Source organism: Trifolium pratense, linkage group LG1 (genome assembly GCF_020283565.1).
Source record: "Trifolium pratense cultivar HEN17-A07 linkage group LG1, ARS_RC_1.1, whole genome shotgun sequence".
In the NCBI taxonomy this organism is placed as follows: Eukaryota; Viridiplantae; Streptophyta; class Magnoliopsida; order Fabales; family Fabaceae; genus Trifolium; species Trifolium pratense.
The window spans coordinates 21,884,300-21,900,708 of record NC_060059.1 but is presented as its reverse complement, the minus strand read 5'-3'; the positions used below and the strand labels follow the sequence as shown (position 1 = coordinate 21,900,708).

The 16,409-nt window shown below is 32.4% G+C and overlaps 1 protein-coding gene across 1 annotated transcript; it reads right to left on the bottom strand.

Moving 5' to 3' along the window:
- Positions 1 to 3,652: 3,652 nt before the first annotated feature.
- On the bottom strand, positions 3,653 to 11,084 carry LOC123883857 (flowering locus K homology domain-like). Its single transcript, XM_045932798.1, has 7 exons — positions 10,938 to 11,084; positions 9,918 to 10,561; positions 8,229 to 8,478; positions 5,526 to 5,674; positions 4,860 to 5,132; positions 4,548 to 4,742; positions 3,653 to 3,995 (listed from the first exon to the last, which is right to left on the bottom strand). The coding sequence occupies exons 2-7, from the start codon at positions 10,551 to 10,553 to the stop codon at positions 3,807 to 3,809; spliced, it is 1,692 nt and encodes a 563-aa protein (XP_045788754.1). The 5' UTR covers positions 10,554 to 10,561; positions 10,938 to 11,084; the 3' UTR covers positions 3,653 to 3,806.
- Positions 11,085 to 16,409: the final 5,325 nt, after the last annotated feature.

Here is a 16,409-nt window from a genome sequence, read left to right as displayed (position 1 = left end):
AAAAAATAAAAAATTAATTTACTATGAAATAATTGACCCCAAATTATTAGAATAAGATAAAAATCTAAAATTTGATAAAAAAAAAGATAAAAATCTAAAAATCACAACAACCAATAAGATGTTGCCACGTGTATTAAAGTAGCCCACCACTTGGCCACCCCTCCTCTTTCAACATGTTGAACGAATTCAACACAAAAAAAATCTATATCATTTTCAACTAGGCTTTCAACATACCATTGGACTATTTCAACTACTTAATTTTTTTTTTTCAACACTACCATTGCAACTAGTCTTAGTTCCATACACCTATCCAAGCCTCCTGTGAATCCAAGTATTGCATTTTACTACTCCAATTTGTCCCTTATTATAAGAACCTTTTAAAAGAATCACAGATACTAAGAAAAATTATTGGAGTAATAATTTTTTTTGAAATGTGTGAGATTATTACAAGAATACCATTTATCTTATATGCATTCATTCATTATTGACTTTTCATATTCCAAGATACAATTAATATTAATAGTATGATAAGGGGTATATTTGAAAAAGGAAAATGCTAAATAGTGCCCCTGGGGCACTAGTTAAGGAAGCTAAGAATAGTAAAAATGTTTTGAAACTTGTGTAGTCAACTTTTTAAAAGTGTAAAAGTAATCTTTTCAAAGCAAAAATTTCTATTTTTGGTTCCTTAACTAGTGCCCCAGGGGCACTAGTTAGCATGACCCTTTGAAAAAAGAGTAATAAACTAGTATTTCCACCCGTGAGATGCACGGGGCTAATTATGAATAAATATTGTATTTTTATTACAAATATATATTTTTTAAAAAATTATATAAAAATTACAATTTATGAATTTAAAAATAACATTTTTATTTCAAAATAGTCGAGTTATATTTTCATGTGACATTAAGATGCTGATTAAATTTCCATAAAAAGAAAATGCCGATTAAATTAAATTATATATGAAAATAACATTTAGTCAAAAAAAAACATTTAAATATTTCCACAAAGCTCGTAACTAAAAAGGAAAATTATATGGTACATATGATAATTTCTAATGGACCGGTATATTAGGTCACTAAATTAAGGCTTAATTGTATATTTGGTGGCTTATGTTTATTGTAGGTTTCAATTTGGTCTTTTATGTTTAAAAAGTTTCAAGTTGGTCATTTTGGTAATTTTTTAGTTTAAATCGCCTATGTGGTTAATGGATTTGCGGACACAAACAACTTAGAAAGCTTTAAACAAAATTAGCTTAATAAAAAAAATCATTGATAGTATTTTAGGCTGATTTCTTATTATTTAATTGTGTTAAGGTTATTTCAAATCCATCTGAGAGAGAAAAAAAAACCCATATCAAACTTGTTAATACTCAAAATTGAGAAAAAATAGAATGAAGGATTCACTAAACTTATATCACCAATTACCAATTTTGTAAAAAAAAAAAAAAAAAAAAAAAAAAAAAAAAAAAAAAAAAACTTAAGAGAAGCTAACAAAGAACAAATACTATAAAAACGGTGAAGTAAAATTGCTTAAGGGTGAGAAGATATATGTTCTTATTTACATTAAGAACATCGCAATATTGATGTAACTTTTTTTTTTGTTGGAAATGGAAAAAAAAAAGAAGCCATTAAGTTGCATAGGAAGATGTAAAAACAATTTTTATTGGTTGTTGTTTATTGAGAAAATGGTAGAGAGAGAAAATTAAATGCAATTTACATTTAATTTTATGAGAATAACGGAAAAACATTCTTAAAAATGACTTTCTCCCTTATAATTTGGGACAAAAAAATGAGCTTTTTCCCCTTATAATTTGGGACGGAGGGAGTATATGTTACAATATTTGGTGTTTCTTCTGATCCAAACGAACCAGTACATATTAACGAGATCACCTGGAGAAGGTTGCATAAACTTTTTCGGTGTTGTTAGAGAAATTTGTGAAAGAAGAACATCGGAAGAGAGAAAAAGGAGAAAAGAAACTAGAAAAGAAAGAAAAAAAAACGCAAGTTTACGGTGGACACGTCATTCGCTATCACTTTGTGAAACTAATTTTCGCTGCATGTAGCATTTTTCGGTGATAGCGAATGATGTGTCCACAGTAAACTTGCGTTTTTTTTTCTTTCTTTTCTAGTTTCTTTTCTCCTTTTTCTCTCTCCCGCTGTTCTTCTTTCACAAATTTCTCTAACAACACCGAAACAGTTTATGCAACCTTCTCCAGGTGATCTCGTTAATATGTACTGGTTCGTTTGGATCAGAAGAAACACCAAATATTGTAACATATACATGTTATTAGGAATAGGAACCGTAAAATGTATATGAAATTACTTCCTCCGGTCCTTTTTATAAGGAACACTTAGGGCAAAAAATTTGGTCCTTTTTAGAAGAAACTTTGACCAATTTTCAAATGTTTTAAATGTTCAATTTCACTTATGCTCTTATTTATCTTATTTATTATGAGAGAGAATTTAAAAATAAGTAAATTAGTTGAATAAAGAGTAATTAAATAAGAGTATATATGGAATAAATTTAAATTTATAAGAGTATTAAATGAAAATAATTATATTAAATGTGATTCCTTAGTTTATGTGATTTTTTCAAATTGGAAAAAGGACCGGAGTATATTATAGCCATTGAACGGTGGTGGTTGGTGAGAGAAACTAAAGGAAATGGATAATTTTTGTTTTGTAATCCACTCACCCACCCTAGAATCCGCCTTTGTTGAATAGGGAAATAGATAATTATGAATGAACTACTACCTAGGAAAATGTTTTGGAGAAGCGGTGGGTGGGCATCTAATTTTTGTTTTGAAAGAAACGTAAAAAAACCTTCGTGAAATTTCGCGAACAGTTTGTTTGCTGTATATAGCACTATTCTATTTTTTTTTTTGAAGCAAGCACTATCCTATTTTAAAATGTAGAATGCATGGTATTTTTGAAAGAATAGCATTAAATAGAGTTGAATTTAGTTATTTTTGTTTATATTTAAGATCAAAATTTTTTGTTGACTTTTACTTATAAATGATGTCAGAGGGAGTATTAAGTTAAAGGATAAAACTTACATGCATTTCTTACTTTTCCACTCACAAAGAGGTGATTATTTATGTTTTTTCATTTTGAAAAAATAAAAAAAATTATTTTTTAATAAAAAAAGCTACCTCTGTGAAGTAAACGGGCTGGAATTGGTAAACGGGTTGGAATTGGTAATAATAATAATTGAATGAAAGGAAAAAATGAGTCTGACGTTGGAATTGGAGAAGGAAGGTAGGAGTAAGTCAAGAACATCGAAAGCTTTATTTTCATTGGAAATGCAAAAATTGAAAACTTAAAACAAAATAAATAAAAAAATTGGAAACTAATGGGTCAGAAGAATTAGGCGGAAGTTTTAGGCGGCAAATTGATTAGCAAAGTATTCTGTTTTAATATATAAAGGATACTACTAAAAATGTGTTGACGGTGTTATATTTAGGGACAAGATTTTTTAAAAAAAAAACAAAAAATCTTATAATTAGGGACATGTGATTATATTTATCTAAAAATGAGTATTTATCGTGACAAGTGATTATATTTATCTTTTTTAAAGACAGCACATTCATGACCCATAAAAAATCCTATCTGGAAACACGAAGGAAACCAAAAAGGTAACATTAAAAAAAAAATTAAAAAATCTTAGCAAATTATCATATTCTCTAAATTCTATCCAAGTATTATACCAAATGCAGTACAACTAAAATACAATAATCGTAACTAAAATTGAACGAATTGTTTACAAAAAAACGTAAGGCTCCTCAACTAAAATTGAATGTAATATTCTCAATAGCCATAGTTGGTGCCGTATACAGAACCATAATCTGCAGAAGGCGCATGGCCTGCAGCACTTGATGGCGGAGATGCATAAACAGGTGCATTAGTAGGATAGGAATTATAGCCCTGGTTAACTGATCCTCCCATATGATCTTGTGCCGCCGCCGCAGCAGCATTTGCAGCTTCAGCCATGAAATTCTGCATCAGATAGATTGTGGTCAATTTAGATAAATATACAAAAGAGATGTCAGCAATACATGCACCTTTGTTCTCTCAAGATAGGTTTGCTTTTATTTCTATGTTCATTACAACATCCAAAAAGAAAAAGCAGCACGAAGTCACATGACAATGATTTAAAATGATCATCATCCAAAGACAATCATTAACTTGCTAGGACTTGGTCCTTTTAAGTTTTTTATTTTTATCCCAAAACTTTGGTTCTTTCAGGAAACCAAAATTATAATTAATGATTTTTTTCCTTGGTATCCTTGCAAAAATAAAAAACATGCATTAAATGAATTTAATTTATGCTTGATGAACTAAAGGTAAAAATGACCAAAGATTAGGGACGGAAGAAGGACTATATATGAAGCTATGAACACATGCAATAATAAACCAAAAATTGCAAACATAACATTAACATCTACCACTTTGAATTGAATGAGAATTCAGTCAGTGTCTATCAATCATTAATGATAAGACAGATAACAAGCAGATTAGAAATCCCAAAGAACCTTCAAAATCAAATACCTGAACTAGCTGTTGGGCTGCCTGTATTTGTGAAGCAGTACCACTTATCTCAACAGTCATCTCCCCTGGCACACCTCTTGTCTCTTGAATTGTAATACTTGCTCCACTAGCTCGACGAATGTAGCTAATATTTGCTCCTGATGCCCCAATAACAGCATCCGCAAAGGAAAGGGGGATTTGCATGTGCTGTGTGACCTATACAATAGTTAATATAGCTAATAAATTACAAAAGTCAAGATAAAAAAATTAATAATAATACTTTAAAATCAAAGTCTTTATGTGCAAATGATCTAGTTGGGCAAAAGAAGACACCTTAGTTCCACCAGATTGTTGTGTCTGCCCACTGGACGAATGTATTCCGGCATCCCTTGCATAGGCAGGTGGTGGACCCTGATGCATGAGCTTGTCCATGGGAGGCAGGTCAGCAGGTGGGTAATAATTGTCATAGTTGTGTGGAGGTGGCATATATTGAGGATTGGGTGGAAAAGAATGTCCACCACCAGGAGCATGAAACCCTTGAGGTGGAGGCCCCCAAGGTTGGTGTGGTGGCACATTCTGGTTAACTCGAACATCTGGCCGTTGCATCTGAAGTTTACAGAGAAGAAAAAATAATTATTAATAAAAAATAACATCATGGTAGTAAAAATTATCCATATACCCTCCCTCAAAATAAACAAAATACAAAGCTTCGCCTCAATCAAGAGCATATGAAAAAAGGCCACTACACGTAACATTGAAATCCCTTCTCAAAATGCAAAACATAAAAACAATAAACGAGTTAAGTCAGGCATATATATAACATGTGATAGACTAGAATGCTTTCCAGACCACCCTAGTCCTATGAGGATATGATTAACCTATCCCAATCAAATGCTCATTTAGAAAACATCAATTCACAAATAGCCTGCATTATATTCTTAATCTGCCCATTCATGCCTTTTAGAGTTTGAAACAAAATCAGAAGTAAAAATATCTTACCTGTGTTTCAAATACTCCGACTATGCTGCGGTCAACCAAGAACTTGCGTAGATGAAGTGCAATAAGTTCAACTGCCTTGTGAACTCCAGCAGTTTCCCCTTGTATCTCAACAATACTATCATCCCGCAGGGCAAAAATTGGCAGGTGTTCTGTTGAATATATTACATTATTCAGGTACCACAATCACACATTGCATATTCATAAATCGTGTTTCTAAAGGCATAACAATAATTTTTATCAGCAAACTAGTGCAAAACAATAATTTCTAAAGAAAACTAGTGCATCTGAGAGTGGTGGGTTTAGTAATCCTTTTATTTTTTAACAGCAAAACAATAATTTTATAAGTATGCCACAATGGAAGAAGTACAATGAGTACTAAACCCACCAAATTGGGAAAAGTACAAGGGATACTCGGCCCACAAAAAAAAACACCTATATATTTAGCAATCCTGCTAACATATGCATCGGTGAATGTATTAAAGCAATATTTCCCCATGTTCAATACCGTCTGACGCAGTACGGAAGCGCTAGGGTTAGCAAAACGCTAAAACCTAATGGATAAAGACAAGCCGCAAACACAAACTTGTCAAAATAGGGTTTCGGAGTCCACCGAAAGAGTAACCAATCTAGAATCCACTAGACTTCCGGAATCCACCAGAAGGAATAATTTGGAATCCACCAAATTTAAGAGAAAACTCTATATTTTATTAAATCAAAAAGTTGCCTTCAAGGCTACAATAGTTTAGCTTAAATAGGAGTGAAAAATAAAAATAACAAATCTCCTAAAAGATTGTAAAAGAAAATAACAAACCTAACTAAATAAAAATAACAAATCTACCTAAAATATAAAAATAACTAATCTATGTGAAATATAAAAATAAGAAATCTACTTAAAATATAATAAAACTAAATCTATCTAAAATAATAAATTACTAAAGAAACCCTCCTACATCAGTCTCCTCTACCTCAAAAGAACTCGACCCCGAGTTCTCATCTTGATACTGACTCATGCGTTTATCATAGTAGAAACTTAGTATTGGTTCTGCTTTAATTATCAAATTCTTTCTCGTTTGCTTGATTACTACTTTTTGCTCTTCCTTTAGTCTTGCCTCATACTGACTCTTTTCTTCTTTAAAAACTTGATTTTTATTCTCTAACTTGAGATAATAGCTTGTTAATCCGTTTAATAACTCCACAAGGGCGGTAGAACTTATATGCATAACATGAGAGTACCGATAAATGTTCACAAGTTTCTTTGTTTGTGTTGTCCTTAAGGTCGCATCATATTGCGCTGCCGATGACGATAAATTTGTTACACGGCATTCTTTCTCCTTTGTTTCTTCATCAATTACTGGCGTCGCCTCTATTTGGATGTCGCAATCCATGCCATTGTTGTTCTCGTTGAAACTACCCTCCAATTCTAGATTGAACACTCTTTCCTCATCGATTGTAGTTTCTACCATTTTAGACTCCACATCTGTTTGATCCTCTTTCTCTGAATCATCATGTTCATCGATCTCTTCCTTCTCATCTTTCGATTCATCAACTTCAACCAAAGCATCTTGTTCAACAACTACTTCGGTTTCTTTCGGTTTGGATTTATAAGCAGGATCGTCAAGTTTCTCGGGAAGAGATGGTTGGTTATCATCTAGGGTTTCGGTAGCTATGTGGCGTAGATGAAAATTATTGGCATGATTGTTGTTATTGGCATTATTGAAGATGCTAAATGCTTCCTCAAATTTAACATTAACATACCAATTAACATAAGTTATCAAAACAGAATGTTTAGCAATATCTTTAATCGTTTTACGCGAGTTACCTGACATTCTGTAAGCATGTCTCAAAAGGTCGGACAAGGAGTAATCTTTGTTGCAACAAAACGGACAACGATATGTCGAATCAGAGATTTTAAACGTGTAGTAATCATCCTTCAACCTTTTGTAGTATCTACGCTCATAGTATTCCAAATCAGATTCACCACGCGTATGTTCTGATTTTATGTAGGTAACAATAGTTTGGTTGTTATTACGAACCCTAATAACCGGAATTCGTTCTCCTCCCCTATTCGGATTGATTCTGTTGTTGTTAACGTTGTTGGATAACGTCGTCATCTGTGTTGTCAGAGCGGTGATGGCCCCGGTTAAACCCGCTATGGCACCATCAAACTCTGTTTTCGTCACCGGTTGATCTCCCATCTGATCACGTTAGGAAAAGAACAGGAGAAACCTGCTCTGATACCAACTGACGCAGTACGGAAGCGCTAGGGTTAGCAAAACGCTAAAACCTAATGGATAAAGACAAGCCGCAAACACAAACTTGTCAAAATAGGGTTTCGGAGTCCACCGAAAGAGTAACCAATCTAGAATCCACTAGACTTCCGGAATCCACCAGAAGGAATAATTTGGAATCCACCAAATTTAAGAGAAAACTCTATATTTTATTAAATCAAAAAGTTGCCTTCAAGGCTACAATAGTTTAGCTTAAATAGGAGTGAAAAATAAAAATAACAAATCTCCTAAAAGATTGTAAAAGAAAATAACAAACCTAACTAAATAAAAATAACAAATCTACCTAAAATATAAAAATAACTAATCTATGTGAAATATAAAAATAAGAAATCTACTTAAAATATAATAAAACTAAATCTATCTAAAATAATAAATTACTAAAGAAACCCTCCTACATCACCGTCCATAAACGCACCTGAACCAAGAATGCGTATATTGCAACCTGTAGAATCTTGAAAGATTTTTATAGTGGACCCCTGCTTCCCAATCAAGCTTCCTGCTTGAGTATCAGCCACTAGAAGCCTAGTAACACCTGGGCGTCCTGCACCTGATGCACTATCTGCAGGATCACGGTCCACATTGACAACTTGTTTATGAACCCTTAACAAACCCTCCACAGCAGGTGGTATGGGGCGATCTGGCTCTTCTTTTGCAGAAACCATTACCTTGTAGAAGCATATATGAATTAGAATTCAGAAACACCGTGTAGGAAACAGCAGGCATTCATAAAACACCAAAAACAGATTAATTTCAGAAAATCTAACTTTATATGTTTGACTCGTTGATTTGATTCATTTCAAATGTTCCAAAGACACACTCAATCACTAAATTAACTATCGCATCACAAGAATAAATAAATACAATTTTGTTCACTTAAATTTCATTTCCTTGGACTGGTGCATATTTTGTTCACTGAACTAGCAATTATTTTCACTGGTGAAACTAAATTTTCCTTAAACTGTATTTCTATTTCTTTGGAACAATGCATCTCTACTAAGGTCACAAATCAGCAATTATATTCACTATGTTAATTTTCTATGAATATGAATAATTTATTTTTTAATTAATAATTTTAGATCTTTTGAGTAACTCAATAATGATAGATGTCCCTGAAGTGATTCAATTGATCAAGATCTATTTTAGATTTAATAATTTTAATGACATGGCATCCTGACTTCATCAGTTTTAGTGTACTTTGTTATATGTTGATAACTTTAGAAGCTTCTTTTTAGTGACTGTAAGTGTGTTCTGTAGGAAAGAGTTTGAGCGTGGCAAGACACCAACCAAACCAAATTACGAAGTTACCAGGCACAGTGAAAGCTTCTTGCCACCAAAGTCTGCACAAACTATTTCTGATTCTTAAGTCAGAAACAACGTTTCAGTAGTTGTACATGCTCATTGCTGTTTCCCGCAACTTGAACTTTGGCTCTTCAATTTGAAGCCACTTTGTTCATTCATATTTGCTGACAACCTGCACACATTCATTTCGTTATCTAGATAAAAGACATCTCTTTTTATATATATTAACCTTTTAAATTACTTATTATTTCTTTTTTTTACCTGTATTATGTAATTTTAATAGTTTCACTTCCTTGATTACCGATAAGTGTTTCCTTCTTATAATATACAATTCCTTACTCCTTAGCAATAGTATTCATCTGTGTTACCATATTTTATCATGAATGAAGCATTATGTTTCAATTTCAAATTGATGAAATAAGAGGTTTGCTTAATTCAGTATGTGTTTTCTATATCAAAGCACTCAATAGTTACCACAAGATAGAGAGCACTAGGGTTTATAATAAGCATGATGTTGAGTTAGTTTTTATGAAGTGATGTTCCTTCTATTATTTTTTCAATAACATATTAACCTAGTTCGTAATGATTGATTGCAGAAACCACCAAGAGATGAAATTTCAGCTTTAATAGCAATTAAGTTTTACCATAGTTTATGACTTAATGGTAAGGGCAACAGGACCTTGAACATATTCAACAATAGAACCGTTAATTCGAACAAAAAGGGAGAATAAATATAACACACTTTAATATCAAAGACTATCCCTAGCTACAAAAATAACAATAACAAATTGAAAAGTATACTCACTGCTCTTTCTGCGGTTCCTTGCGGACCATCAAGAATTTTAACTCGAGCTCTGGTCTCTTCCGTAATTTTCTTAATAAACTCCCCTTTGCGGCCAATAATACTGCCAACCTTTTGTGCAGGAACCAACATCCTGAAAACATTCTCTCCAGGCCACCCAGGCCACTTCTTTATTTGAACTCCTTTTGAATCTTCCCCACCAGGTACCTGCTTCTCCGGCGATCCAAAATTCTCAGTCACATGATCTCCTCCATCATTTTGTTCCTCGGTAATATCCTCTTGTGGAAGAACATCGGCAATAGCATCAGCAAGAGCATCGTCAATTTCAGGAAAATTGTCCACATCATGACCATCAAATTGATTTTCAGAAAAATTTCCCACTTCATGACCATCAAATTGATTTTCAGGAAAATTTTCCACATCATGACCATCAAATTGATTTTCAAGAAGATTTACATCCTCACCCAAACTACCCACATGTTCATCATCCTCGCCCTCAACATCATCATGCTGCAGTTGAGGAAATCCAGAGTCATCAATCACATTCCCTTGATCGTGTTCATCGGAATGGTTTTGCGGAAATTCCAAATTCTCAGGAACATAACCAACATCTTCTACTCCAAAATGTTCCCCAGACATATTTATTACTACAAAACCCATCATATGAAAACAACAACTCATCAATATTATTCTTAACAGAACCTAAAATCAAAATATATAAAAACTATAATAATAATAATAATAATAATAATAATAATAATAATAATAATAATAATAATATGAAAATTAAAACGATTAATGCAACAATTAAGAGGAGTATTAAACACAACCGATAGTAATTAAATTCAATATTCATACATACAAACCCTAAAGTTACATATAGTAACTACCAATGCTTTGAAATCATATTGAACTAAATAATAATAATAACTGGTGCAAAAATTCAAAGAATTTGAAAAAAAGAGAAAAGAAAGATGAAAAAGAGAAGCATGTAGTGAGTGGAGAAGAAGAGTGAGAACTTACTGATTGAAAGAAAACGCGAGCGAGTGAGCGATTGGATTTGGAGAAGCGGTTGTGTTGTGTTGTGTGTGCGGTGCTGCGGTGATGAATTTAGGTTTTTGGAAAGGATGAGAGAGAGAGAGAGAGAGAGAGAGAGAGAGAGAGAGGGGGGGGGGGGGGGGGGGGGGGGGGGAGAAATAAAGAAAGACAAAAAGGGCCACCACAAACTATATATAGTTTCTATTTGGATTATTTTGCCTTTTTTTTTTTATATATATTTTGAATTTTTTTTTTATAAGAATATTTTGAATTTTAATATGTTAATAAGTGTCCCTCCAAAAATATTAACTAATGAAGATACCATTTTTTTAAAAAAAAAATATTTATGTTATTTATAATTTGATAGAATTTCAGTTTTCGTTCCAAAGGATTTTTTTCGTATTTTTGGTTCTTAATAATTTATCGTTATTATTTTTAGTCGTTGTTGTTAAATGGATTAATAGTGGGTGACATGTCACCGCCACATGTGATTATTTTTACTTGTCTTTATTGTATATATTTTGTGGTTCAAACAACTTTGCTACGTGATAAAACATACTTACACTTGTACTTGCGCATAACCCTATGTTTGTTAGAATCATTCTTTGTAAACTTGACATCTCTCTTATTTAATACAGTGTAATAGTACAACATCTTTGAACTGTTTTAGTGATGAAAACTTCATACCTAATGAGAATTTAAAATTCTTGATCATAGGCTTTGGGCTTAATAATTTAAGCCTAAATTTTGTTAGGGTCTTTTAGCTCGGGCCAAAAAAACTCGTTATAAATACAGGCTAGCCCGTATGGATCACGAGTAGCCCGAAGCCCGCGGTAACATTAAAAAAACATTATAATTTATCCTAGTTCTACATAGTATGATGATTTAAGGTTTGAATTTTGCATATTACTGGTGATTTTTTTTTTCTTGTTCGTATTCTTATATTTAACTAGCATAAACATATGAAACATATGAGTTTAATTGTTGTGCGCTGTCGGTGTAAAGATTCTTTACACATACATTCAATGATGCGTTGCCACATCATTTAATTAATGTGACACATCATGTGTTTTTAAATATCATACATGATGTGTCAGTATATTATTGGATGCATGTGTAAAATAACTTTACACTGACGGTGCATATAAATTAAATTCTAAACATATTATTACCCTGGATGGCAAAAGTTATGGTGCATAAGGCATTTCGTTATGCATGGTGCATAAGGATAGGCGCTGATCCCCTATGCGCACCTGCATCGTTACTTCCACGCGCCATTCTGTTTTAGCCTTTGATCCTTGATCAAGTGGTCTTAGCGCTTCCACCCTCCTGATCATGCATGAGCCGTCTGATTAATCAAACAACCCATATCATCCCCCTGTTTGTTTTGTTTGTTGTTGCACCCTAGGCCTTCTTAAGGGTCGGGCATGTATTCTTTCCTGCTACCTGCACCTATCCTACTTACTTTCTGCACCCTGTGATGTTATTTTTTTATTATCTAATTTGTTTAATTTGTTTAATTTAAACGGAAAAAAAATGATTAAAACCTAAAAAACAAATTGTAATTAAATAATTTGGATTTAAAAGGGGACCGACGGGTTTACATCCGCTCATCCCTCGAATGACCGAACGATGGTCGTGCGCTTTGTCTTCCGGTTGTTTGTCTTCCGCAAATAAAATTAATAAATAAAATTGGAGTAAAAAGGGGGACCGACATGTTTACATTCATTCATCCCTCGAATGATCGAACGCTAAGCTAGACAAACTAATATTAATCCTATTTGGTATTTTCGGAATCTCATCCTATTTGGTATGTTAAATGGTTTCATGATATCATACACTGAAACCATTAGTATTGTTAAATGGTTTTATATAATCATTAGTATTGTTAAACCATTAATTCATATTGACTATGAGGGTAAAATAGATTTTTGAAATCCTTAATATTGGTTAAATGATTTCAAGATGTTATACAGTGAAATCATTATTATCGTTAAATGGTTTTAAATAATGATTATTATTGAAACCATAAATATGGTTTAATGGTTTTGATAGTCTTCTATGTGAAACCAAAATAATTGTCTAATGGTTTTGTTTCTTCCGTTGTAAAATCAATTTCCGCCTTTGTCTAGCTTTTTCAAAATCACTTTGAAACCAAAATAATTATGGTTTAATGGTTTTGATAGTTTTGTATCTGAAACCAAAATAATTGTGTAATGGTTTCTAATAAAATAAAAGAACAATGAAATTATTATTAAGAATTGATATACTATCAAGAAACTATTTTCAATAACTAATCTTGAACTTGGCGATGAATGATGATTCCCGTGATGTTGTGGTGTGGCCGGCGATGGTGATGAGCTCTGTGATGGCGATGAATGATGGTTTCGGTGACGATGATTTCGGTGCCGATGATGATGATTTCTGTAATTGTGATGAATGATGATTTCGTGTTGTTGTTGGCGTTGGTTTGGTTTTGGACAAAAAAGTGAATTAGAAATGATAATTGTTGGTTGCAATTAGTTTGGAGATGGGCTTGGGGGAGCTGTATGACGAAATGGACCGGGGTGTACGAAACAATTATGTTGGGGGGTGTATGACGAAATGAGTTGGGGTGTATGAAGCAATTATGTTGGGGGGGGGGGGTATATGACGAAATGAGTTGTGGTGTACGAAGCAATTATGTTAGGGACTTGAGTGTAGGAAACAAATGGGCTAGGGCGTAGGAAGTAAACTTATGCACCATAACCAGATCCATTATTGGATGCATGTGTAAAATAACTTTATTAAGGATTACAATGACACAATATTTGAACTCAAACATAATTTACAATTATTACGGTGGGTCGATCAGTTACAATTGATTGTATTTTTTTTATAAACGAAGAACATTCGGACATCACAGGACAAAACGGACTTCATCATCACATGTTGCCTGCAATTGATTGTATTTATTTTATTTTCTTTAATAATATTTGATTGTATTTTCATACCTGGAACAGAACAAAAAAATATACCGACATATATCTGGAACAGAATTGTATATCAAGCATCAAATTTATTATTATAGTATGTTCTCTCTCTATTTGCATTTGCTTCGGTTTTGAAAAATAAATTTGTAAATTGACATTTTTATTTTTCTATTATTTTTTTAAAAAACTTATACTATTTTTTAGTATTTATCAATTATTTTATAATATTTAAAAGAAAATAAAGATTTGACCCGTTTAGACTCTGGTAGCCCGCGACCCGTATAGGGCCGGGCTTGGTATATTTTAGAGCCCAATTTAAAATCGGGCATTTTAACTCGGCCGATAAAGCTCGTGGCACGTTTAGGGTAGGTAGCCTGTTTTGACAGCTCTATCCACACATGCATCTTCAACAAGTTTTTTGCTACCCTTATTCTTTCCCTTTTTATTTTTCTTCTTCAAGTTAGATTTGTGTGTAGCTGTTGATTCAGGTACAAGATAAAGTTCATGATTAATAACATTCCTATGAACTTCATAATTTAAGGGGTTAAACTCATCATCATTGTCAAGGGCTCTTTCTTCTTCACTATCATCAAAATGCACATTTTTAATTGACTCATCACTACTATCTTCATCTACATAGTCTCTTTCGGATTCAAATACTTAACTATATATTTGGTCCCTTACGTTTATTTTAGGTTTCAATTTGGTCCCTTACGTTTAAAAAGTATCAATTTGGTCTCTTACGTTTATTTTAGGTTTCAAGTTGGTCCTTTTCGTCAATTTTGTCACATGTGGCAGTCAATTTGCATACGTGGACTGACACGTGGCACTTGGACACGCTGACACGTGTACTATTCAAACGGTGTTAGTGACAAAACTAACGGAAAAGACTAACTTGAAACTTAAAATAAACGTAAGGGACCAAATTGATACTTTTTAAACGTAAGGGACCAAATTGAAACCTAAAATAAACGTAAGGGACCAAATTTATAGTTAACGGATTCAAATTCATAACATAACAAGCATCGAGAACAACTAATGATTTACTACTTTGCCCTTGATATGCACCGGCCACATTTTTTCCCTTATTTTTCCAACCTTTCATATCACTACAAGAAAAACTAAATTTCCTAACAAAACTTATTTTTTATTAAAACGTGTGAAGTTAATACAATAAAAATTAAAATATTTCACTCTTAAATAAAATTCTTAAAGAGTAGCTCAACAACATTCGTTAATAAGACCCTTTAAAAATATCAATAACCCTTTATTTGGCCGACGAAACTTGAAAATGTGGAAACGAAGTGCCATAATAAGAGGCATTTTGACTTTTTAAATTTTTTGATAGAGACCATAATTTCATCCACCTTTTTTTTGTTTGGCTAGTTTTGTGTTAGATTTAACTATAGCTTTTGGAAGATATATCAATGAAACTTTATTCTTTCAATGCAGGCCCCTCCCAAAAGCTCATTTTGATTTAAATAATAAAATCTATGTGTAAACTTTAATTCTTGTATGTGTTTTCTTTCACATTGTGAAGATTTTTTTTTAACAAGTCACATTGTGAAGATTACTGGGCCATACAATATTTTGGTCTTATTTAAGGAGATGTCTTCAATCTATATTCATTAACTTTGGTTTTTGATAAAGAACTTGACTGAGGGAAATGCATTACAAAGACTTGTGTCCACATGAATATGATGGTACATATACTTTCCTTAGCTGGATCACACATGCTCCACTAAATTCAAATTCTCCATCTTATTCTTAATTTCTTATCCTATATATATATATATATATATATTTCATTTTTAGCATAATATAAATGTCTAAACCATAAATTTAGATACATAAGTTTAAATTTAATAACTATCTTTTTTTGCTTTGTACCGTAATAAATAAGGTCATTCTCTTTATGATTTGATCAAATGGTTCTAATAGGCAGTTTGTAATTGACAAAATCTTTGTGATTGATTTGAGGTGACTGTTACTTTGTAGAACAAGTTATGAGGCAACTGCATAAAAACTAAAAAGCACTAAACAATCATCTGTTTTAAATTTATTGGATCATTGGTACATTATTTTACATGATGATCGATCTAGTCGGTAAGAATTCAACTCACATCTCATAGTTGTCAATGTGAAGATATGTCCTTGGTGGATAATATTCCCTTTAGTTTTATATATATACTTTCTAGATTATTTAAAAAGTATTGATATAGTCTATATCAGTGACTAAATACATTATTTTTTCAATAAACCTAAAAAGTCAAATTTAACGTATATACGAAACCGGAGGGAGTAAGTGATTATCTCTATTGGTACTTTGAGGCTTGTAACTTTTTCTAACTCTTGTGAGTCAATGAAACCTAATTCATCTAAATTTTTATCATAGATAAATATAATACTTGAGGGCAGGGCCGGAGCCGAGATTTTGGAGGCCCGAGACAAATAATAAAAACAGATACTTGATAAAAATTCTTTT

Excerpts from the sequence above, each read along its gene's own strand:
- LOC123883857 (XM_045932798.1), bottom strand. The coding sequence starts at position 10,553 with ATGTCTGGGGAACATTTTGGAGTAGAAGATGTTGGTTATGTTCCTGAG. Across the intron at positions 5,675-8,228 it reads TATACGCATTCTTGGTTCAG|AACACCTGCCAATTTTTGCC; the intron begins GTGCGTTTATGG and ends TATATTCAACAG. Across the intron at positions 3,996-4,547 it reads CAGCCCAACAGCTAGTTCAG|AATTTCATGGCTGAAGCTGC; the intron begins GTATTTGATTTT and ends TATCTGATGCAG.